The sequence below is a fragment of the Cimex lectularius genome, unplaced genomic scaffold, assembly GCF_000648675.2.
Source record: "Cimex lectularius strain Harlan isolate CLEC.00 unplaced genomic scaffold, Clec_2.1 scaffold128, whole genome shotgun sequence".
Lineage (NCBI taxonomy): Eukaryota > Metazoa > Arthropoda > Insecta > Hemiptera > Cimicidae > Cimex > Cimex lectularius.
Genome location: NW_019392876.1, coordinates 1,072,257 through 1,096,988, shown reverse-complemented (window position 1 = coordinate 1,096,988; position 24,732 = coordinate 1,072,257). Strand labels below are relative to the sequence as shown.

At 32.6% G+C, this 24,732-nt stretch overlaps 3 protein-coding genes across 4 annotated transcripts; 1 reads left to right on the top strand and 2 right to left on the bottom strand.

Moving 5' to 3' along the window:
• Window positions 1-397: 397 nt before the first annotated feature.
• On the bottom strand, window positions 398-5,923 carry LOC112127667 (ADP-ribosylation factor-like protein 6-interacting protein 1). Its single transcript, XM_024228962.1, has 5 exons — window positions 5,430-5,923; window positions 5,230-5,363; window positions 1,765-2,002; window positions 1,398-1,482; window positions 398-1,325 (listed from the first exon to the last, which is right to left on the bottom strand). The coding sequence occupies exons 1-5, from the start codon at window positions 5,466-5,468 to the stop codon at window positions 1,198-1,200; spliced, it is 624 nt and encodes a 207-aa protein (XP_024084730.1). The 5' UTR covers window positions 5,469-5,923; the 3' UTR covers window positions 398-1,197.
• Window positions 5,924-9,662: 3,739 nt separating this feature from the next.
• On the top strand, window positions 9,663-16,141 carry LOC106674118 (ubiquitin-conjugating enzyme E2 S). 2 transcript variants are annotated; one of them, XM_014406634.2, is made up of 5 exons: window positions 9,663-9,836; window positions 9,981-10,128; window positions 14,879-15,069; window positions 15,168-15,296; window positions 15,384-16,141. In XM_014406634.2, exons 2-5 carry the CDS (start codon window positions 9,981-9,983, stop codon window positions 15,522-15,524), a joined length of 609 nt encoding a protein of 202 aa, XP_014262120.1. In that variant the 5' UTR covers window positions 9,663-9,836; the 3' UTR covers window positions 15,525-16,141. The 2 variants fall into 2 exon arrangements, with proteins under 2 accessions (XP_014262120.1, XP_014262121.1); XM_014406635.2 differs by having other exon boundaries at window positions 9,665-9,871.
• A 3,374-nt stretch (window positions 16,142-19,515) lies between these two features.
• LOC106674272 (THO complex subunit 4) lies at window positions 19,516-24,377 on the bottom strand. The gene is made up of 5 exons (XM_014406895.2): window positions 23,951-24,377; window positions 20,380-20,529; window positions 20,151-20,298; window positions 19,952-20,077; window positions 19,516-19,881 (listed from the first exon to the last, which is right to left on the bottom strand). The coding sequence occupies exons 1-5, from the start codon at window positions 24,161-24,163 to the stop codon at window positions 19,748-19,750; spliced, it is 771 nt and encodes a 256-aa protein (XP_014262381.1). The 5' UTR covers window positions 24,164-24,377; the 3' UTR covers window positions 19,516-19,747.
• Between the last annotated feature and the right edge of the window lie 355 nt (window positions 24,378-24,732).

Sequence of the window (24,732 nt, the reverse complement as noted above, 5' to 3'; positions counted from 1 at the left end):
AGTTTAAGAAAAACTTTATTGGGAATTTTTAATAGTTTTAGGTTTTGATAGGTTGGCATAACAATGATTTATGATTTTTTACAATGCATGAAAAATCAATTCAGACGTCGTAGAGACCATTAAATAACACCAAATAACTTTGTCTTCTAGAAACTTCTGGTTAAAAGATAAAAAGAATTAACACTTTTTTTTCCTTTATTACAATTCTTAATTACATTATATTCATTAAATATTGGTAAAAAACTTTACTTTTGCTGACCTTTGTTTCTAATCACAAGTACTCAGTTTAATTTAAAAAAAAAAAAAAAAAAAGGCATCACAAAAAGAAAGTCACTTTGGTTTTGATTCATCAAGGAACAAACATCTAAATTAATCTTAAAAGCAAATAAACATGGACTTAAAGACAAAAACGTTCAGTCTAGTGTTTACAACTATAATTAATACAGAACAAGACAATACATATCCACGTATACAATTTAAAATAAAAGCTTTGTGCACTAAATGTGTTAACGGTGCCAAAAATTAACTCATACACAAAAATTTGGACAAGTAAATTAGTGATGGTGTTCTGGGAACTGTAATATATATATTTTTTTAATTCTATAAATAATGTCAACAAAATAAAAGTTAAACAAATTGTATGACAGTTAAATTGTACAGTACAATAATTAAACCAAGACTTGTTTAAAGATAAACTTTAACGTTTTATCGTATGCGTACAATTTAAAACATCAGGTTTTTTTAATGGAGTAAAAATGAAAAATAAACAATAAAACCTATTTTTAATATCGTACAATAATGTTGATCATGACTGTTTTAGAAAAATTAAAGATATGCTGAAAACAATGAACACAGCCTATGATCGTATCAAAATTCATCACTTCCAACAAATATTAAAACAAATCACAAATATTTGGCAATGTTCTTTATAAGTCTTTTTTTTTTCTTTTTCTTTTTTGTTTTTTAATGAACAATATTATGTTCGGTTGTGTAGGATTCTGTGACTTTATAAGTAAAAAATACTGTCATGATAAAAGAAAGAAAAAAAATTTTTGGTGGATTTTTTTATGTTTTTCCAGATTTTTTTTCACATCAACCCAATACTGCTATGCAAAATGATAAAAATCATATCCCCATTATACTCCTTTCTTTTTCCCCTATAAAGTTTCGCCAACTTGTCACATTTGTCGCCGGCGCTCACTGAACTTTCGATTTCGCTCCTGAATAACCTTTGAGAGAATTCATGGCGTAGGCGAGTCCCATGTTGTAGTATTTGTGAATCAGCCCGTAGTGAGAAAGAGCCGGGAGCATTAAAACAAAAAGAACTGAAATATTTTTGTTTTAAATTAACTTATGTAAAATTATACAGAGAATTTATACGGCTTGAAATACTTTACCTAGGAGATACGTCAGGAAAAAATTATTTACATTGTTTCCAACCCAAGCCAGCATGCATGATGAAATAAAGGCCGAAGGATAGTACTAAAAAAAAAATCCATGGATAAAGTACTTGTAATTAAAGATTATTCTGAGATCATGAGATGCGGTATGGTGTGACTAGGTTTTAGAAAAACATTTTCTTTATCGTGCCAACGTTTTGATTTTATTCAGCCCTGAAGATGATCTCAATAAAGATTGAAACATTGGCACGATAAACAAAATGTTTTTCTAAAACCTACGTCACACCAGACCGCATCACACAGTCTCCAACCACTGTCACTAAACACCACATACTTGTAATTCAAATTTAAAATATTTTTTTACCAAGTTAGGTTTCTTTGTTTTAATTTCCATAAGTGAATTCCACGAGTGTTTAAATGATAAGTAGCAATGAGCGAGCGATTTGCATATATCTTCCAACTCTCTTTCTTTGGCGGCGGACCAATTCTCTTGTTTCCAAATTGTTGAGATGACGAGTGGCCCGAAATAGTCCAACAGGTTAAAAAAGAGGAAAACCAAGCTGATCATAGTGAGGAATGAAGGATCGTAATAGGCAAGCTCCCTGCAATTGATAAAAACATGCTTATTTTCAAATACAAATTCTCAAATTTTACATTTCAAACTTTAAAAATAAGAATTATTCAGTTTTCCAACGTTTTCTAAGAAAGTTGGTTGGTTGTTTCTAAAATAAAATGTTTTTCAATAATCATTGGCTACGATTTATTCGCTCATTTAAAGTGGTAGCAATATTTTAGTTTTTTTATGACAAAAATAACTCAATATTATTCTAATATCGGTTTTTTGTTTGTTGTTTTTTTTTTTAGGTTGAACAATGTTGTTAAGAGCCTAATGCAAGAGTGAAAAATTACAAGATTAACAATCACTATCTTTCATGATTAGTCACATACAAATTCATAATATACCTCTAAATATCATAACACTTTAATAGGAAAAATTGTAAAGTGGTTTGGGCCCTCGTATGTGACAGCCATGAGTAGTTGGATGTTTAAATCCTTTATGACAAGAATTTACTTGCTTTACTTTTACACTGTCTAAAATACAGATAAAACTGAGGATTGTGAGGAGGATTCTGTTTATTTTTTTATCATAAGAACAGGTTCAGGGCCTGTACATGGTCTTGCGGATCCTCCTCTGGCAAGTGTGTCTGCTTTTTCATTACGCAAACTTCAAAGCAAAATTAATTGATATTGGAAGGGAAACTATATCATATCCTCTACTCTTCAAACCTGTCGCTGACAGATTGCCACCTTTTCTGAGCTCTCAATCTTGGGTAGAAAATTTTTGAAAAGCAAAGTGTTACTGGCAATCAGGAATTCTTTTAATTTTTTGTCTATTTTTAAAAGGCTATTTTTTTTAATCTAATAATTTGCTGAAAACTCGGGTGGATTTATAGTCTATGTATAATAATATTAAGGTAATTTTAAATAGTTAGGATTAGTTTAGACAGAGTTTTGATATATCAGCATGGTGAGTGGGAGGCAACAAGTGCCAATCAGTGCAACGAGTAGACAACACGGAGTGTGCGGGCCTGCAAAAGCGTTCCTTTCCTTCTGGCCATTTTTTGGCATCTACTCTCCATCTTTTCTTCGAGACAGAGCCACATTGTACGTCTGTGCTAGCTCACTTCACGAGCTATTTCTTGCACTCATTTATTATCTGCGTAACTGAGAGTCAATAGAATCCGCCGACTTCGCGGAACATCTCTTCATTCCAGCATACAGTTCCATCTTTTCCTTCTCCAACCAGCCGGCGGCATTATCTTGGACACTAGCCCTGTAACACTTTGTCAGATTGTTCCTTTTTTTGTATATAACTTTTAATCATATTAATATCTTCTTTTAGTTTGACACTATTAATTTTATTACAATAAAGGAAGTTATAATTGCATGCAATCCTTGAGAATTTTTTGTTTTGTTCTTTATAAATATTTTTATACTTTAATTACAACTTGTATTAACATTGTACCTCATTTTATAAATTTAAACCTGTTCTCATTATTAGCAAATCCATATATGGTTTATATTAAATCTTCAATAATTAGTTTGGAGACATCCTTCCATCATTGTGAGGGGGTTATTTGTCGAAAATTGGTAACAACTATATTAAAGTTGGGAATACCCTAATTTTTGTGGAGCCTTGATTCGCATACAATCTGAGTTGACTAGTTTTATGACTTCCAAAAATAAGAGTTTCAATTCTTCCTGGGAGAAGGTAATTGAAATCAATAGAGATTATACTTACATTATTTATATGTATTTTATTATACTGCTTGGTATGGTCTCCCCCCCATACCTGGTACTCAGTTGACTAAAAGGGTTAATTTTAATATTAGCGTTTCTACTATTTTATATTATTTAGACAATTATATATTTTCTTTTCTCACATTCTCCCAGAAACTTGAGAGTTGTCAAATGTGCTGAAGAGGGGGACAGGTTGTCCCGAACTGTATGCACAAAAAAGAAACCAGATTGTTTGATATTCCACCAAAAAGATACCCACATCCCTTACAAGTACCACAACCACAGTAGATCATGTTCTTCAAAGAGTTAAAAGAATACGAGACATGTATAAACAATCGTTTAAAGATCATGAGATGCGGTCTTGTATGATGTAGGTTTAAAAAAACATTTTCTTTATCGTGCTAACATTTCCATCCTTATTGGAATCATCTTCAGGGCCTGGGATTTACAAACATTGTTTAAATTATACAAACAAATTAAGATGTGATTATGAGTTTATACAATAATGTACCCAATATAGAAATTTTAGGTTTAATCACCCAAAGTGTGTTTTCTGTTCAGATGTGTCACTGTTGAGAGTGTTAGTGAGATATTAATGCTTTTTGTTTATATATGTTGGGTTTTTAAGAAGTGGGGAAGGAAGTGAGAAATTCATTTTTCTATGAGGAGTCGGCTTCTTTGAGATGAAATGAACCGACAATGAGAAAAAAATGGTAATGGTTTGTCCTTTCAGGCCTAGTTAGCCTGGATTATTAGAGAAAGGAAAGATAAATGTAGAATTATTTGATGTGTGGAGTGTAATTGTTTTTTGTTTTGTTTTTTAAACAAGAGTTCGCAACAGCAGAAGTCATATCAACTTTCAGGGTGCCGGTATTTTTGAAAAAAAGCATTTGTAAGTATGTTGAGTTCAAATGTAGCGGCCCTGCTTTCGAACCCGGAACCTTTACCTTACAGTCATGAGCGCCTTGTCAATGCTTAAACCATTGTGGCCACTGACCCCCCCCCCTTATGTATGTTATTGATTTATGATATTAGCGTAGCTGCAACTGAATTTACATGTGTCTGTTCTGTAACTGATGCTGTATTTATCTCTGTTGATGTAAACCAATTCTAAAAAGTTACATTTATGTTGTTAGTGGAAACACTAATATTAAAATTAGCCCTTTTAACCAATCAACAATTTTTTTTTATTGATTCAATAGATTATTTCCATTTTTTACCAAAAAGAATAAAAACAAAACAAATGGAACTTTTAGATTCTGGCAAGGACCTGATCTTTATACATATAACAATGATAGTGTCTCTCTTGAACAATGTTACCTACTTTGTATACTCACAAATCGAGCGATGATCATTATAAACCTATGATCGCATAAATGTTTCATAGAGATATTCAAAACCTAATTGACATGTGAGATTCCAAAGAACTTACTGCTCGATTTGTATTTTTAAATGCATATAAAAATCATGAGTGTCGGTTTTTAAAACTTGTTCAACTCAAGCTTAAAAATATATGCGATAAACTTACATGAAGAGAAAAGAAATGACTGCAAATATCGCCCATGGGTAGGCTGTTTTCCTCCAGAGAAGGACAGAATTAACAAAAAGAGTGAACTCCCTCGAGTTGTCGAGGGCCCGTTTGATCCTCTTTGAGTAGGTGTCCTGAAAAATTCAAAAGAAAAATTTTGATAAGGCTTTTTTTTAAATAAAATCCTTTCTGATACTTACGGCTTCCAACAACGACGGCAGCGAGTTGATTTCTGTCATTGTCGAATTTTTATATTTTCAACACTCCAGACGGGTAGGTTTTTTTAAGGAATATTTTTAAGCTTTAAAAAAATAAATGTCCGAGTGAGGTGCAATCGGCTTTTCCGAGTCGGATAAGTTAAATCTTGAAATGTAACCCGATAAACAACCGTTAAATTGGGGAATTTGTTCAAAAGAGGGCAATCATTACTTTCCAGACAGGTACAAACATTCCCTCTGTTGACTAAATTGTCATAGGTTAACGCGCAAAAAAAGTGACTACGGAATTTACAGATGTCTTTTTTTTTTAAAAACGCCTTCAGACAATTTTGTTAACTTTTGAACAAATTTCTTTCATTTCTATTCCTCGGATTTTGCCTACTTTTTTTGTAAATTTGATCAGTGTTTCTAAAACATCGTGGCTTGTAATTCCTGGACGAAAAGTACTAACATATGTAAAGGAGCGAAAATTCAAAAGCACAAGTCAACAATGAAACAAATTATATTTTCTTTTAATTTTAAACTCTCAGTTTTGACTATAAACAATTAGATACATTTTTTGTTTCTCTATTATGCTTTCTCCTAAACTGGTTTAAATATTTAAAAAAAATTCAACGTCTTTAAACAAGCAGATAAACATTACATGTAAAATATACCATGAAACAAATTTAAAATTCTTACAGTAAATTGATATAAAATTTTTAAAAATGTAACTTTATAATAAGAAAAGAACGAATTTTTCAACCTTGCATTATGAAAATGACTTTACCATTTTTTTGTATTATAGTATGACATACACAACAGGGTAATGTCACTTATCATAACAATTTAAAACATAATTTGAAATACAAGATCTTAACAATTTGAAAAAGCAAAATACATAAATAAGCAACTGGAAACACAAAATAAATTGGACTTGAACAGATTAATAAAATAATTAACTTAAATAGATATGTAATTATTACTTTTAATTATTACCAATAACTACACATATTACTATTCAGTTACTGCAGCAATAGTACTACAATAGTATGCTCATTCTCATAATACAAAGGCTCTCACCTTAAAACCCCTGAAAAAATAGAAATAAATCATTTGTTTTTTGTAGGTTTGCACCATAGCATAATATATTATCTATAGTTTCATAATTAAACTGTGCGAATGTACAAATGGCTTCTTAGAGGGTTGTATAGTGGACACTCAAAAATTGCAACATTTCTTTAACATGAATGTTACAAACTAAACAAATATCATTTGTATTGATTTTATAATAGCTGCCATTGTAGAATATTTTTAATGTTTCGCAATTAGCTAGCCTTCACTGAACTAGTAACCTTATTTTCTTAATGGCTAAACTAAAAAACAAATATTGTTCTGCAGAAGTTAAACTAGATATTATTCTAAACCCAGAGATAAATTTCAAGTTAAGGCATTTATCAATGTCTTTTTAGTATATATTGTTCTTCCACCTCTCAGCTGAGAAATGAGAGAAAAAGAAAAAACTATATCATCTTTCCTACTTAAAAGGCATTCTGAATTTGTAGGAAATGGATTTACACCCTAAGAGAGCTAAGGCACTTTTTAAGGTCATCAAACCAATTACAGTCTACTCTTCTAAATTCGAAACAAATAATATGAACTCCTCAGCAAGTCTCTTTGGTAAATTGAAAAAATTCTATGTATTTTGATATACTCAGAAATTTGAAATATTGTGTAATAGGGGAGAAAAAGCTTGCAATAGATCAAAATAGAGCCACTTCCCATCTCTATAATTTGAAATTTTTCTTTGTTATATTTCTCTCAATTTCTATTTCTCTAGTTTGTTATGTACTGCTGTCAGTATTTTGTCAATGTGTTCTCGCACTGGTCACTTTGGACAATCATTTAAACAAAGGATACCAAGCAACATTGAAACAAAACCCGCTTCAAAATTTTTTTAATAATGCAATAACATTCACTTTTACAGTTGATGTATTTCCACTTTTTCATTATGTTTTATATATGTACAATTTAAGTTTAAATTTAAAATAACTTGGAAAAATGCTATCAACTGTTTTTTTTTCTTTCCTTTTGATAATTCAAATTATTTTTGAGGTCCCTTGGGTTTCAAATACCAAGAGTCAACTGTACCACTGCTGGACCAGCAGGAAATTCTATTAATGAGCTCCTATTTCCACTCTTTCACCATTAATCACAGCTTGTTAAACAGAGTAACATGTATTAGAGATCTTGGCGACATCTTTGATAGTAATCTTACTTTTAAGCTGCATTTGATTAAAAGCAAATATCACTCCTTTAAAATGATTGGCTTCATCATCCAAAGTACCTATCAGTTCAAAAATCCTATAATTCACTTGTTCGGCCTATTCTTGAATATGCTGCTTGAATATCTCAATCATCAGGAATCCACACGATATCAAATCTTCATCAAACTGTTCAAAATAAATTCCTTCATACATTATATTTCCAATTAAACTGTCACAATGATAAATCCTCTCATGCTCCCATTAAATCTTACTTTAATATTTCTGATCTTAGCTGCAGGAAAAAATATTTCGAGATTACTTTTTTTTCAAATTAATTAATAATTGTATAGAATCCCCAGAAATCCTTGGTAACCTCCAATTTTATGTACCTCCTTGCTACCTCAGAAATCATAAAATATTTTTTATTGAATATAAAGGAACAAATTTTTCACTACACTCCCCGATGCATCATATGATGATAGAATGTAAGTACATACGCAATACCATTGATTTATATTTGATACTGCTGTTTCCTCATTAAAACGTTAGTTACTTAAAGCATAATTTTATTTAGTTAAAAAAGCTAAAAATTTACTATATATATAGTTGCAATGCTTTATTATATTATAATTCCTAGTCGTTATAATTATATATACAGTGTGTTTAATTAAATCTTTATGTTGTTTATTTATAAGGATTTTATTGTCTTTTTCATTGATGCCTAATATAGTGCTTTATTCTTTATTAATGGTTAGTTAGTTATAAGTTATTGTATTATTTGGAGATCGTGAGATGCGGTCTTGTGTGATGTAGGTTTAGAAAAACATTTTCTTTGTTGTGCCACCGTTTGAATCTTTAGATCATCTTCAGTGCCTGGGATTTACAAACATTGTTTACACTATACAAATACATGTAAGATGTGAAAATGAATTTATACGATGATGTACACAAAGTAGAAATTTTAGGTTTAATTGAAGTATTTGTACTCACTCAAAATGTGTGTTTTCTGTGCAGATGTGTCATGTATATTAGTATAATATTTAAATAAATATTATATTACTTATTTATATTATTATAATATAGTTTTTATTTTTTTCCTGCAGTTGTACAGCTTATTGTACTTTATTCCTGGCTCCATTTTTTAGGAGCTCGCAACACCCGAGTGAATTGAGCCGCCAGTGTGTCAGTGTTCTTCCATCGAAGAAACTCATTTTTGAAGGAATTTGGGACCAAATTCAGGGTCGCTGAGATCTGATCCCACCCGAGACCTCCCATTGATGAGTGCCGTGTCAATTTCTTTCAATTACGGCCACCGTAATTTTTTCCTTAGGTGTCAGAAAAAAAGTCCAGAGGCGACGGTGGGGATCGAACCCATGACCGCAGGATAATATAGTTAGTTATACTTTGAGTGAGCACAAATACTTTAATTAATGTTTGTAAATCCCAGGCCCTGAAGATGATCTAAAGAAAGAATGAAATATTGGCACAATAAAGAAATTTTTTTTTCTAAACCTACATCACACAAGGCCGCAGCTCACGATCTCTAAATAATCATTAACTAATTATCAGTAAATACTATACATTGCATTGTACATATTTTATTGCCTTACTTTTCTAAACTTTTATTTTTTATTATTAAGAAATGGGTTTGTAACCCATAAAAAAATGTAATTTGTTTTACAAAAGAGTAAACTAAACATAGATTAATACCTGGTAGGATGTATTATATTTGTATTTTACATTTTTGCATGATACCTTTAAAAAAAGACGTTTTAACTCTATTTTTGTCACTTCTAAATGCTAATATAACTCAGATAAGTTATCGTCTCCTTCATGTTATACAAGTGGCAACGTTTAAATTAAACTTTAAGGAAAAATAGAGCAAAACTCTCTTTTGAACAGGTCAACGTATTTTTCAAAAATCGATTCTTCACTCAAGACCTGTATCGCATCGACTCGTTTCGACTCCTCCCCTCGCTCATTTCAAAAGTCGCCCATTGGTTGATTTTCAAAATACTCATTACTCTACAGGCTGGCCCTTTTTCTTCACTGCAGATCGGTGGTGCGTTTCTCTCTCTGATTCTTCCAGGTTCTCGACTCGACTGACGAAGGATCTCTCTCACCTCGAACATTTTGGCATACAGTGAGTCACTTTTTCTTCTCCCATCTCCTATTCAGGTGAAAGAATATAGGTTAACTCTTGAATCCACCTCGGCAAATACTTTGATTTGGCTCAAACGCATTCTTGTTTACGCATTTATTCTTACTCTAAACAACCCTTTTTCAGATGTCTAATGTAGAAAACCTTTCACCTCAAATAATCAGACAAGTAACGAAAGAGCTTCACGACCTTATATCTGATCCTCCTGAGGGTATTAAAGTCTGTGTAAACGATGAGGATATATCGGATATTCAAGCTTACATCGAAGGCCCGGGTGAGTTTGTCAAACAATCCTTATTTCAGCATGTAATTGTATTATTTCTTCTTTACTAGACCTTCATTTTATTGCATTAACAACAGTGAAGGTAGTTGCAATGTAAGCAAATTTAACATTACTTGCAGCTTGGATTTAAATCATTTATGAAGTTTCTTAAGCATTTGTAGTGTATAAAGGACAAAACAAGTGTTGGTTGTGTACATAAGTTTGTAGAGTTAAAAAGTCTAATCTTTCAAAATACAAATTTATTTTATTTAGATAGGCATACTTTTATTTATAAATAAGTGCATATATAACAAATATGGGGGGCTGCGGTAGCTGAGTGGCTAAGGCGTCAGATTCTCGGCTAGATGTGGATTCTACCGTCGCATCTGGACTTTTTATTCTGATGACTGAGAAAAATTGACACGGCACTCGTCAATGGAAGGTCTGGGACGGGATCACATCTCAGTGACCCTGAATTTGGTCCCAACCCCCTTCAAAAAATGAGTTTCTTCTATGGAAGATCACTGGAACACCGGGGGCTCAAATTCACTCGTATGTTACGAGCCCCCCAAAAATGGGAGCCAGAAACAGAGCACAACAAGCTGTAGTATACAGCTGCAGTGCTCAGGGGGAACTCCTCCAGTCCTGGTGTACATTATAAAAATAAAAAAAATCGACAAGCATTACAAAATGGATAGAAAAATCCTTTCGCTGAGGTTGTTGCCAAAATAAATTACTCTTCTTTATAATATTACAATTAATTAAGGTTTTTAGTTGAGATAAAAAAGTCAATAGCACGAGCGGGATTCGAGCCCACAATCTTCGGCTAGATACGCCGCTGCTCTACCACTTGAGCTATCGTGACCTCGATCCACTCGGTCACTAACTTCCCATCTCAACCCCACCTTTTGAATTTTCCCTCCTTCTTTATAATGATAATTATTTGGAGATTGTAAGATGTGGTCTGGTGTGACGTAGGTTTTAGAAAAACATTTTCTTTATCATGCCATATCGATCTAAATTGAGATCATCTTCAGGGCCTGGGATTTATAAAGATTGTTTAAATTTTACAAATAAATGTAGGATGTAAAATTTAAACAATGTTTGTATATCCCATGCCTTGAAGATGATATCATTAAAATCGAAACATTGACACGATAAAGAAAATGTTTTTCTAGAACCTTCGTCACACCAGACTGCATCTCATGATCTCCAAATGATCATTGACTAATGGTCACTAAACACCACACATTTATAATGATAACTGATTTTTTTTATAGAATGTAAAATGCCTATGGGAAATGTTTAAATTATGGAACAAAAATTCAAAATTCTAATTTAAAAAAAATAAATAAATTTTATATATAATTTAAAATGGGATTTTTTCATACATTTGGCCTTCCAAATTAAGAATTTTAAAAGGATAAATTAAAGCTTGGATGGCAATAGGATAAATTAGTTTATGAGTGAATGTTTGGAGTCAGAGCTTTATAGCACTCAGAAGAGATAAGCTAAACTAAGATAGAAGGTTTGGGATGTTAGGGCGTGAAATGCCGTTAAAAATTAATAATAATAAATAAAATGAAAATATACAAAACAAAATGGACTTGTTTACATATTGGGTTGGTGCAAAATTAATGCAGGTTTTGAAAATTTATTCTATTTTCACAGGTGCTTGTGTAAACAAAGCTAAATACTCAAATCTGATTTATGGATTATAATAAATAAATATTTGCTTAGTGGTTATAATTGACCCTATTAATTATTCCAATTAAATATTCTTTTTATCTAAGGTTTTTGGTTGAAATGAAAAAGCTAGTATCACGAGCAGGATTTGAGCCCATAACCTTTGACTCAATACCCGCTACTCTTACCACTTGAGCTATCGGACACGCAATTCAGCCGAACGTCGTGGGCTTGAATCCCGCCCATGACACTAGCTTTTTCATCTTAACCAAGACCTTAGATAAAAAAAAAATTAATTGAAATAATTAATATGGTCAATTACAACTGCTAAAATATATTGATTTTAGTTTATATTGAATTTTATATGAGTGAGAACCTGTGAAATTAAATATGCTCAAACTAGTTTTTGTCAAATTTATTTGTACGAATTTAAACTTGGACGAAGTGCGGCCCAAACCACGCATAACATTAATACAGTTTTGGGGGGAGGGAAGCATTACATGCATGAAACATGTCTGACAAACCAGACAGAAGATTTGCACACCGAAATGACAGGAAATGGCCAAATGTCAGATATATTAAATGATACTATCATTGTAAAATATTCCAATGAACAAACTCAAAGATAAAAACTATAGATGTATGAAGTATTTGGGCTGTGTAATATACTCCGCCCTTTGAGAGGATTTGAATTCTCTGTGCCTATAGCACACCGGTGAGTCCTAGTTCATCAAGGAATATATTTGGCCTGTTTCAGTAGTCGAATTTGTTCTACGATTACATTGCAGGCGAGTGTAACACCAATTTGTTAGTAGGTGTGTTGGTCTCTTCTGCTTTCTTGCAGAATCTGCATGTATCAATCTTCCCAAATGCTCATTCAGTTTACAGTGTCCTTTTAAGAATCCTGTTAGGATGTTTTTTCCTACTTTCTTCCAAAACTCGCCAGGATTGTCTGTGTCCACTGATTGAATTTCACTGTTTCTTCATTTTCAGCCTGTCTGTTTGTCTTAGATATTCTCATTGATAGTGTGAATCAGTATCCACAGAGGGTTCGAGAGCTATCAGCAGTGTATCAATCCCTTTTCTTGCAAGAGATTGCTTCATTTTCCTCTACTACTGTGTGTCCTGGGACCCAGTAGTGAGAAATTATTTAGCATATCTAATTTATTTAATTTAGTTTTGCAATTCAGCTATTATGAACAACATGGGATATAAACGACATGAAATATTCCAATGAGCGAATTCAATAATAAAGTCTATAAACAATTTTAGAAATTCTTTTGTTATGGAGTAAACTCAATAAACGCGCCAAGGTCAATTTCTGAGCATGGCTTTGGCACCACGATCTTGTCAGGAAAATTATTCATCTTATAAATAATACTTTAAAAAAACAAACAAAATATTTTCCCAGGATTTCTTTAAGCAAACTTTTAAAAGATATGATGATTTAGGTAGTTAAAGTTTGTTTTTCCAGTTTCGTCATGTTCAAATGGAAAGATTCTCACGAAATTATTAAATCATCTATACTTAAGATAGGTTGAATCAAAAACTTCGTATTTGGTATACCAGTAGTCTAAAACCATAAATGAAAATTTTTTCCCCTGGGTAAATAAAGGAATTAAGACTTGAATTTAAAAAAATGACATAGGATTCACAAGCCTGGTTTGTCTGTCCTTCGTTTCAGAATTTAGGCATCTAAAGTGATGTGTTGCATTTGTGTCCTTTTACTTTTTACAATTGTAAAAAAGGGACAAAACTGGCCAAATAACAAACAGTCACTGAAGATGATAAAGTGCTTCTAGCAGACCAGCATGGTCAGAGACAATCAAACTACATGTCCATTTCGCAGACTTCATTGCAATGCTTCTTAATAACTACAAAATCAGCAGATAAACTAGAAGTGTGTGCAAGATATGTAGACCCAAAACCTGTACTAGGTCTAAATCTAGTTTTAAATCAATTAAATGTAATATAAATCAACACTCAGTGGAAAATGTTGATATGAAACTGCTGTTACAAACTCTAGAAAAGAACAAGAACTCTGCTGGGAAGCAATTTTTTTCCTTGTGCGTGATGACGCTATGAATGTCAAAATTTTGAAATTTAAACTCATTTCAGCCAAGAAAGCAGAAAGAAACTGGGACAACCAAAAACTTCCTCTTCGGCCAGGTTTTCGGAAGTACATGAGGTGAAGGAGGCAGGATTTGCCTTGAAATATATACCAACATGTTTAATATTTTTTAGTCTAGTTTCAATTTTTTACTTTTTTTGGAGAAAAAATATTCAGGGACCTCATCAGGCCCAGTTCAATTTCACACTTTCAAATATGACCCTATACATGCTGACACATCATTTTAAAGGATGTTTTACACTGAAAACAATGGTGCAATTGGATTTTAAATCAGTTAATTTTTTTTCTTGTTTTTAAGCATCATTGGTTGAAGATAAATTCATCCGGGCCATCTAAAGAAGGGCACCTGTAGATGTTTTTAGTTGTTCCCATTTCATTCTGCAATCTTCACTGGAGTGTATTTAATAAAGATAAGCAACTTAGTTAGTGTATAAATTGAAATTAATTAAATGTAATTAGTTATAAGGAAAAAATAATAATCAATTTGGAATTTGGTCATTATTGATCATTTGGTCTGCCTATCTTCACGGGGTTAGTTTGTTAGGTGAGTTTCAGCATGGCATGCCATCTTCAGTGGTCTTCACAACATGGAGAATTTCACAATTTAATAGAATAGTTAGTTAATAATTCATAGGTTTATAATTATATTTCATACTTAATTAAAAATACCACAAAAGTTTCTTCCAGTGAAAAATTAAACTATCATCTGACAATTGAGTCAGACAAAACCTTTCAAATAATTTTAGCTGCTGTATACAGTTCGATGAACCGTAATTGGGTCGTTTCCGATAAATTGGGTTTGCCTATCCTTGCAGTTGGTAGATCATAGCAAAAAGTTGAAAGTTATCAGTCAAACAATTTTTTCATTTTTTATTTATTTATTTATTTTTAAGTAAGCCGTATTAACAGTGTTGACATTAATTTTTTTATATATATTATTTCTAGCTGGTACACCTTATGCAGGAGGCGTCTTTAAGGTGAAATTGTGCTTGGGGAAAGATTTCCCCCAAGTTCCCCCTAAAGCGTTTTTCATAACAAAAATATTCCATCCTAACGTAGCGAAAAATGGTGAGATTTGCGTCAACACGTTGAAAAAAGACTGGAAATCTGATCTCGGGATTAAACACATACTGTTGGTAAGAGATTGTTTTTAACAAACAATTTATATGTATGACAATAATATATAGTGTGTTGAATTTATTAATGTTTCATTTATTTTGATTTTTTTTTCCAGACGATTAAATGCCTTCTGATAGTCCCTAATGCTGAATCAGCCTTGAATGAAGAAGCAGGCAGGCTTCTATTGGAACACTATGATGATTATTCTCAAAGGGCAAAAATGATGACAGAAATCCATGCATTGGTGAGTTATGCATTGTTTTTGAAAATATTTTTTTAAATGAATTATTCCCACTGAACATATCAGATTATAATGAATTTTTATTTTCAGTCTCAAAAAACGACAAAAAGTATGGGGCTTGAATCGTGCTCAGATGGACCGATTGCGAAAAAACATGCGGGAGATAAAAAGATAGCTGCAGAAAAGAAGAAAATACTAAAGGACAAGAAGAGAAATCTTAAGAGATTATGAGAAGTACAAAATTTAATACGACGACGTGGAGAAGAAACAAGAACTGAATTTAGGTGTTTTTTCATATTGTAATTGTAAATAAGTGCAATCAGTGTTTAATTTTTATAACAAAAGCACAAATATTGTTTTTTTTTTTTTTTTTTAGAACGGTCAAAATTTAAATAAAAGAAAAAAAAAAGATTAAATGGTAAACCAAAAGTTATTTATATTTTTTATTTATTCTGTAGAAAATGAATTGTAAATAGATTTTTGTCAGGAGTGAAGTTCTTATTGTATTGTCACTGACTAATGCTAATTTATAAATTATTTATAGTTTTTATATTATTTTCAAGTGCTTAGTGTTTTCCCTTCGTCATTAACGCTTCACGAAACAAAGGAATTCTAATGGATAAAGTCATTTAGTTGTAAGTTCATAAACACTGAAGAGCATTAGTTTTCTAAAAGGCCACGGGCAATTTTCTATAAACAATCGTCAGAAGAGTCCCACAGTTTCTCATGTTTGTAATTCCATTTGGAACAATTAAATTTTCTGATGCAGTCAATTTGTGTAGTAGAATTAAAAAGGATCTACATTGTGTTATTAACGTAAATAAAAATTTTTATATACTGTATGTTAAGTAGATAATATTTTTAAAATGTCTGTTATTTATCCCTTACATTCTTATAAAAAGTGCCAATATGTCTTTTTCCTTTTAACTGTTTTGCAAGCTTTGTTAGGAAACGACCATAAATCAGAAATGATTTAATGTATCAACCTTTTCTGATAGTTGTTTCTCCTAAAAGTTGTATTTCCAAAAAATACCGCTTTTTCAACCTTTCCTCTGATATAGTTATCTTTTCTAAAAGTTGTATTTCCACAAAAATACTGCTTTTTTTCCGCAATAAACTTCCTTTCTAATATTACACGAAAATTTTTAATTGAACATTGTTATTTCTTTAAACCATTTTTCTTTTCTGATATTAATCCTAGACGACCATTTTGATGAACATTGTTTTTTTTCCACCATGTACTTTCAGTCCAATCTTACCTTTTCAAAAGTGCTGTTTTGAACCAATATCCCTACTGCTCTAAAGTATACTTTCTGTTCACCTGTTTTTTTAAAATAATTTCTTTGCAAGCATACTTTTTTTCTGTAATCTTGGTTTGCCTATCCTTGCTGGCTTGGTCTGTCAGATGTTTCAACAATTTGCCGTCTTCAGTGTGTCTCTGACAGTAAACATGTCTCATACAAAGAATGAGTAAGAAGCAAATTATACGTTCATCACTTCACACACAACAGGAGGAAATCTCACGATGCTTTTTAGCGATACGTTTACTCCTAAAATTGACGGAATGTTTTTTCATTCATTCTTTCTTACTAAAAGTACTATTTACTTTCATTCTAATTCCGCTATTATTTTTAAATTGTGAGAATCTACACCCTACTGTATGATGGACCTGTAATTTGGTCCTTACTGATCATTTTGGTCTGCCTATCCTCGCTGTGTTGGTCAATAGTGTTCCAGCATTCCACCATCTTTAGGGTTGGATCTGTGTGCATCACCCTGCATATATCTCTGATCCTCTTTGTCAGCATTTCACTATCTTCGGTGCTTGCTCAGGGTGAGACCAAATTTTGAATTGATTGACACTAAGATTTCTCTGTGTGGTCAGGGGTTAATGAACCCCGGGTTAATTTGGTTACTCTGATTATTTTGCTCTGCCTAATCCAAATTGTGTTGGTCTGTCGAACGTGTATCAGCATTTCGCCATCTTCAGGGCTGTGTCGGCAATATAAACAGTTCAGTGAATGCTGGCACATAAGGAATCTCATTATGTTGATTTCATTGATCTTGGCACAGTTGAGTGGCAGGAAGTAAGCATAAAAGAGAAAAAAGTAAAGTACAAAAAAAATTTTTTTTTGTTTGCTTAAAATCACTAAATGGCTTGATTTGTTAAATCACTTAAACAGCCTAAAATCATTGAGTACAAAAAAAATTACTGTGTACCACATTTTTCATTTTATTTTGCTTAGTAGATTTTTGTCAATTTTCAACTATCAGAATCCCCTTCACTTTAAAGTTAACTTGGTTGAACAGACATAAAACTTGGATTATCATAAATGATTGTTGAAATTGGTTTATATCACCATATTTTGAATTGATTGGCACTTTGTGAGACTTCTATGTGTGATCCGGCGATGAATCAGTATTTGGTCCTTACTGATCATTTTGGCCTGCCTATCCTCGCTGGAGTGTTCTGTCAGAATTTTGCCATCTTCTGTGTCATTTGTAAGGGTCATTATTTTTATCAGAGACTCAGTTGTATTGTCTTGGTTTATTAATGTTCCAGTTGGCCTTTTTTTTATCATTACGTTCTTTTCATTTTTAACGTGAAGTGTTTTAAAAAATGAAAATGATGAACAGACAGACGGGAAACAGGCCAACCCTGCAAGGATAGACTGACCTTAAATGACTATTTGGTTTTAAAGTTTATTCCTGAACATTTTTCCTTACATAATCCTTTCCTATCAATTATACTTAAAAATTTATTTTTATTAATGTTAAATCATTTTCATCAAGTTCTCTCTTCTATATTATGTTTATTTTATGTTCTAATTGTTCTGAATGCTTTTCATGTTTTCCCCCTTTCCAAAATTAGCAAAATAATAATTGATAATAATTCAAATAATTTACTTTTTATCTAGTTTTGGCTGTGATGAAAAATTAGGGTCACGAGCAGGATTCGAACCCATGACCTTCAGCTAATTCACTGCTGCTCTAACCACTTGAGCTGACTGATACCATCGGACACCTCTCTCCTCATCTCCATCTACCATTCCAATTTTCCTATTTTTGCCGTATTTGCAAATGTAATTGATTCGTTTCTCAGCGACTTATGAAATGGACACAGAGTTATTAGTGAAGTAATTAACTTTTTTTAAATTAAATTAATCCATATTTGTTTAGTGGTCATTATTTGATTATGAATTATTCCAATTAATCATTCTTTTTATCTAAGCTTTTTAATTGAGATGAAAAATTGGTTGAGCTGAAGGTCATGGGTTCGAACCTGCTCGTGACACTAGCTGTTTATCTCAACCAACATCTTACATTAAAAGAATAATTAATTGAAAGAAGTAACTTGGTCAATTGACCACTAAAACAAATATAGATTGATAATAATATTTCTATTAAAATGTTATTGGTTGCAGTTACTCTACTGCAGTTACGGTTACATCTTTTCAATGTTCGAATTTACAACTTGCTCAAGTATGTTAATGTAAACTTTCGTTATATTCAGTGAGATTAAATTTGTTAGAAATATTTGTAAATGATGAACAGTCATTTTGGTGTTTTTTGGGAAGATTATATACATTCTTCTTTTGTAATAAATAATATGTAGGGTAGTAAAAAAAGAAGATATTTTTTAATATAAAAAAATTGTTATTAAATTGTTTATTTTAAACAAAGTGGCTCTACATTTAAAATAAAAAAATCATAACATAATCCTACTTTAAAATATCAATTGAACTGTGAAGTGTTTCAAAAATTTCATTTTGAGCTAATATAATTGGCAGTCTTTTTGTCCTCATTCCTTTTGACATAATTTTTATACGTCAAGGCAGAGGAATGTGCTTTGTACAGTTATAAAAAGAAGAAAAAACAAAATCAAGAATTATACACTTCATACACTAAATTATATCAATGAAAAACTTCAGCAACAAACATCGGTTATTTACAACATAATATTTATATGTCCAAATTAATAACTAATTAATCCTTTTTATTATGGTACAAATAATTTTACAATTCCAATAATACATATTTTCTAAGTGGAATTAGAAAATTTGCATGATGGAATTATTTAACATTTAATATATATATTTTTTTATTATTATAGAAGACAGATAAAAAATAAATTAATAAAGATTTGATCTGTTCTAATTTTCATTGATTTGTTTCAGGGACAAAGTAGAAAAATAAAATAAAAGAAATAATTATAAGACAATTGAATGCTAGTTACAAACACTTTTTAATATTCAAATGCAGACTTTACACCACTTGTACTTCTATAAACGTCTTCCTTAGTTTTTCATTAGGGCAATTTGCCTGATTTAATATATATTTATTTTTTCTTTTGTCATACAAACTTATTGGTAAAAACACCCCGTAATGGGGGGAAGGATCAAATGCGGTAGGGGAAAGACAACAACCCCCTCTTAGAAAAACACTAGCGTTTTCTATTTAACTTTGTTCACGTATGCGTCCAACTCAGCGTCGAGCTGTTCGGCAGTGGGAGGCTTGTTTGCACCTGCGCCTCTCCTTCCGCCCCTGCCAGTACCTCCGCCTCCGCCTCCTCTCCGGAATCCTCGACCTAAGGTAAAAATGTTGTTATTTCACAAATAATTTAAATTTTAACTATTTGTAATTAGAGGGGGAATTACCTCTTGTCGTTCTATTGCTTCGTGCTGGGTTTTGCCTCTGGGTCATCGCTCTCAAAACCATTGCATTGTTTCTCCCTTGAAACACAGGCACATCTGAAGTGGCTAATTGAATATTCATCGGCCTCCCTAAAATCACAGATTATATTTTTACAGTCTAATGCCAACATAAAAATGTATTTTTGAGGGGAAAAATACTAACCATCAAGAGGAACTCCATTGTACTGTTTCATAGCTTTGATGGCATCTGCCTTTCTATCATAAACAACATCTGCTGTGCCTAATGAACGACCAGATTTATCGTAATGAACTGTGGCAGATTTCAACGTGCCAAATTCAGTAAATAATTCCTGTCGAAAAAAAGAAAATTTAAAATCCTTGCCAATACAGACATCAAATTATAACATAGAAAAAAATTAAATCCAATTTACCTGAATATCTATGTTGGATACACCATAATCAAGATTGGAGACCAAAAGCTTTGCAGGACCGCCTGAAGCTGTCGTAAGAGTCCTACGTCCAAAATTATTGTCGAAAAGATCATGTTGCCATCTTCCATTAATATCACCACCGCCACCACCCTAAACAACAAATTTAAATAATTTAAAAAAATTAAATAATTTCAGTTTAGGATTTAAAACAAAAATCAAGACCAGTGTAACAAACCGATATGTAGATAACAATAAATTCAAACTTTAAATAACTTTTATTTTCATGTGTAGAGATTAGTGACCGTTAATCGATAGTTATTCAGATATCGTGAGATGCGGTCGGGAGTGATGTAGGTTTCAGAAAAACATTTTCTTTATCGTGCCAACGTTTCGATCTTTTATTGAGAAGACAAACACTTTGAGCCCTGAAGATGATCTCAATAAAAGATCGAAACGTTGGCACGATAAAGAAAATGTTTTTCTGAAACCTACATCACTCCCGACCGCATCTCACGATATCTGAATAACTTTATTTTCATGTGTGATAAACAATGTGAAAGGGTTAAGGCACTGACATTGTGACTTATCACTGGATTGGTGACTGGTCCTGGTATCCAGTTGCCCTAATTTCAAACTTGACGTACTTCCAAATGAGCTCATTCAGTGGAAAGACATCAGAACCCCCGCTTTAAATTAAATAAACTAAAGCTGGATATTATTGTAATTTTAGTACCATAATAAAATGCAATCACCCTGTACAATTATTTTATTTTTTTTTTTAAATTAAATAATAAAAATAAAAGGGTGGCCATCTGACTTGTATTGAAGAAAAAAATAAGTCGAAGGAGGAATTGTTAAAATTGACTTATTAAGACTTACTGCTTAATAATTCTTATTATTACACTTATATTGCTGGGTAAAACAAAATTACCAAGACAATGCCGGGATTTGTACACAAGTCATTAAATGGTAAATACGATTCGGACGCCCTAACCACTCAACCACCATGGTCCTTTTATTATTAGAAATGATTACTATTTCAAGGGTGTTCAAGCAACTTGACAATTCAACCTTACTGATATTTCTGAAAAGTTCCAAAATCTATTTACCGACTTTGCTTGCAATAACGAACATGGTTCACACACACGAACAATAATTTAGACATTATTTGCAATAATAGTAGTAAGTAAAGTAATTTTTTCCATGTTAGGGGGGCTTAATGACAAACTACTGGTTGAGTATCGTGGATGGGGATCAAACAATTCTTTTTTCACATTATTATCCATTAAAAAGCCATGGTATATGTTGGGATTTGAACCCAGAACCGCTAGCATGGTAAATATGAGGTGGACTTTCGAATCACCTAGCCAAAGCAGCCCCTTTTCTGACATTCCTAATACCAAATATGCTGAAGTAAACTGAGAATAACGCACACATATGATTTGAAATAATACGTAAAGTAATTCCTGACATCCTGGAGAGCTTAATGTTTGATGGACAAGGGAACAAATCAAAACCCAGTTGGAGACCATAACCAATTGGCCCCTGCGGTCCCAGTTATTAGAAATCTTAACTGTTTGAAGGCTGTTAAACCAACTTTACAATTCAAACCTCACTGATATTGAAAAGATGTCCCAAAATCTACTTTTAACAGACATTGCTGACAATAAAAAACATGGAGCACAACGACAATAATGTATATTATTAGAAATAATATCATTAAGAGAAGTAATTCCTATCATACAGAAGGGTTAAGTCTAACCACAGCCAAGGTGTTGAAGATGAGAGGCCAAAACAAAATTACCAAGGCTATGCTGGGATTCGAACCCAGGACTGCTAGCATGACAAATACGAGTCAGACATACTAACCACTCAGCCACCAAATATTCAATGTTCAACTAACTTGACAATTCTAATTTCATTGATTTTGAAAAATTGTAAAAAAATCTACTTTTAACGAACACTGAAAGTACACAGTGAAGTACAATTTTCCTTGTTTGATTATTTGTGATATTCAGTGATTCAGGGTTGTTCAACCAAACAAACTATTTGAGAAACATTGGTGTAGAAATTAAAACTAATTCCATTTTTAAGCTGGGTTTCCATTGCATGAAAATTACTCGCACAACTGTTTTGTGGGTTGTGGATACCTAGCAAGGACGCTGAAGCTTTTGGCGCAAGGATGTTTCAGGAAAGCCGACCAGCTGACGGTTGTTTTAGTGCGCATTGAAGTGCTTCGCGTTCTGTTTCTCTCCATGTAAACACAAACATGTCTCAAGCTTTAGAATGAACCAGGAGGACTGCATTCAAATTACCTAACTGTATCACAGCTACCAACTTTTGTGGGATGCTAAAGATAAGTCATAATAAGAACAAGATAGATGATGCATGGAAGAAAATCGGTTTTCTGTGTTTGTTTTTTATACTTAATATAAAGTATCGCCATGATAGCAAACGCTAATGCTGCAGGTGTCGATATGAACAGCATGCTTGTCTCATGCAGCTTATCATCTTCTTTAGTTATGGTTTACAGAGACAGCCATTTCACGAGTGATTTTCAGTGCTTAATGTCTGACTATACTGTTGTGAGTCACGGACAATGGGTTGAACCAAAATAGCAATGCTATGCCTGGATTCGAACTCAGGATCGCTAGTACAGCAAATTCAAGTAGGTCACCATATTATTTGAATGCTTTTCGACCAAATTGACAATTCTAATCTCACTGATACTGAAAAGTACTAACAATATGTATTTATACATTACAATATGTAGTAAAATTTTTCGTTTGACCATTTGTAATATGTCCTGAGGGCTGTCCAAGAAACAATTTAAATCTTATTTATATTGAGAAACACTTAAAAAACTGTTAAAAAAAGTAGAAAAAAAGGATAAATTGGATTGGTTGAAGTGCCCAAAATATAGTTCCGTTAATACACATTGCCGAGTAAAACAAAAAACATTGTAATACAACAAATTCGTGTTGTTTTTTTCAACAAACCTGATAATCCGATAGAAAAACAATAAACAGTTTATCGATAAAAGGTAAGTAAAAACAAAAATGTGAAAACAGGCGGGACCGGCAGCCGGCAAATATTTCCGTTGGATATGTTACTCACCAACCAAAGCCCACCAGTACAACGAATAAATTAAACCAAGACATGTGATGCAATTTGATAAATTCAAGCTTTTACAATTAAATTTAAGATTTTCTTAACGGGTGGTGTTGAACAAAAGGGAGAAAAAGAAAAAAATTATGGGCTTAATAACCTTAAAATTCGACTGTTGGAAATGATATACAGGAAACTTTTTTTTCTATTACTATTTTAAAGTAGTTTTACTTGATTGTTTTTAACTGGCAAATTGTGAATTTTAAAGACAAGAGTATTTTTTTTAACATTTTCGGTTTAAATCTGTGGAGTTATTTTGGTGGAGAATGGGTTCAGGTTAGTTTTAAGAATAGAACCTGGGTACTTCAAGGATTTTGATATTTGGTTTGAAAGAAGTTTCCGTTCCTAGATAAATAATTAACAGGCTTGAAATAAATAAATAAGATATTAAAAAGTAAATTACCCTCGTGAAGGCAGGGACTTTGACGCGTCCATAGCCGACTCGTTTCTTTTGAACGCCGCCTCCTCGGACGGCCGGTTTCGAAGCCCCGCGCCTCTGGAAGCCTCCTTTTCTCGGAGTGGCACCGCCTCCGCGTCCTCGTTTGCTCGGGAACTTGAACTGCTTGTTCTGCTTGATTATGTCGTCAAGGCTCATGTCCACCTTGTCGACCATCATGACTGCCGTAGTTCGAGTACTGAAAACGTTTTTTGATCCGCCGGTTTACGGGTTGGCTCGGTTCCTTCCGAGCGGTTTTCACGATGTGCCGTCACGCTGCAGACAAAACCGACTTCACTTGCACCCCGTTACAGTTCACAAGACGCAAATATGGCCGAGTACACTCGCCGCACGTATTTACCCCAAAGGCAGGTTGGCCAACTGAACGCGAGAGAGACGTGAAATTTCCCCGCTAGGGCGGTTAAATCGACTCGACACAAATCGATATGACCATCAAAAAATTCTTTTACTCTGTTTTAATAATTTAATAATAATATATTTTACGGAATTAATCCAATTGAAAAAATGTGTAAATATAAGAAAAGAAAAACTGTAGTGTTTCTAAATGTTTCTCAGGCCTTCGGCAAAGTATGGTATGAGGGATTATTATACAAATTAAAATTATTTTTACCCCAGACTTATTATCTAATTATACAATCATACCTTGCATCATTTCTGTAGCAACTATAGCACCGAGCTACTAGCAATACACAAGTCTATAAATTTCATGTGTTCCGATAACAATAGTA

Coding starts and splice junctions, on each gene's coding strand:
- LOC112127667 (XM_024228962.1), bottom strand. CDS start 5,468: ATGACAGAAATCAACTCGCTGCCGTCGTTGTTGGAAGCC. Junction 5,364..5,429: donor TGCCGTCGTTGTTGGAAGCC/GTAAGTATCAGA, acceptor TGAATTTTTCAG/GACACCTACTCAAAGAGGAT. Junction 1,326..1,397: donor TTTCCTGACGTATCTCCTAG/GTAAAGTATTTC, acceptor AAAATATTTCAG/TTCTTTTTGTTTTAATGCTC.
- LOC106674118 (XM_014406634.2), top strand. CDS start 9,981: ATGTCTAATGTAGAAAACCTTTCACCTCAAATAATCAGACAAGTAACG. Junction 15,070..15,167: donor GGATTAAACACATACTGTTG/GTAAGAGATTGT, acceptor TTTTTTTTCCAG/ACGATTAAATGCCTTCTGAT. Junction 15,297..15,383: donor TGACAGAAATCCATGCATTG/GTGAGTTATGCA, acceptor TTTTATTTTCAG/TCTCAAAAAACGACAAAAAG.
- LOC106674272 (XM_014406895.2), bottom strand. CDS start 24,163: ATGATGGTCGACAAGGTGGACATGAGCCTTGACGACATAATCAAGCAG. Junction 20,530..23,950: donor AAGTCCCTGCCTTCACGAGG/GTAATTTACTTT, acceptor TTTGTTGTTTAG/GGTGGTGGCGGTGGTGATAT. Junction 19,882..19,951: donor AAGCAATAGAACGACAAGAG/GTAATTCCCCCT, acceptor TTTTTACCTTAG/GTCGAGGATTCCGGAGAGGA.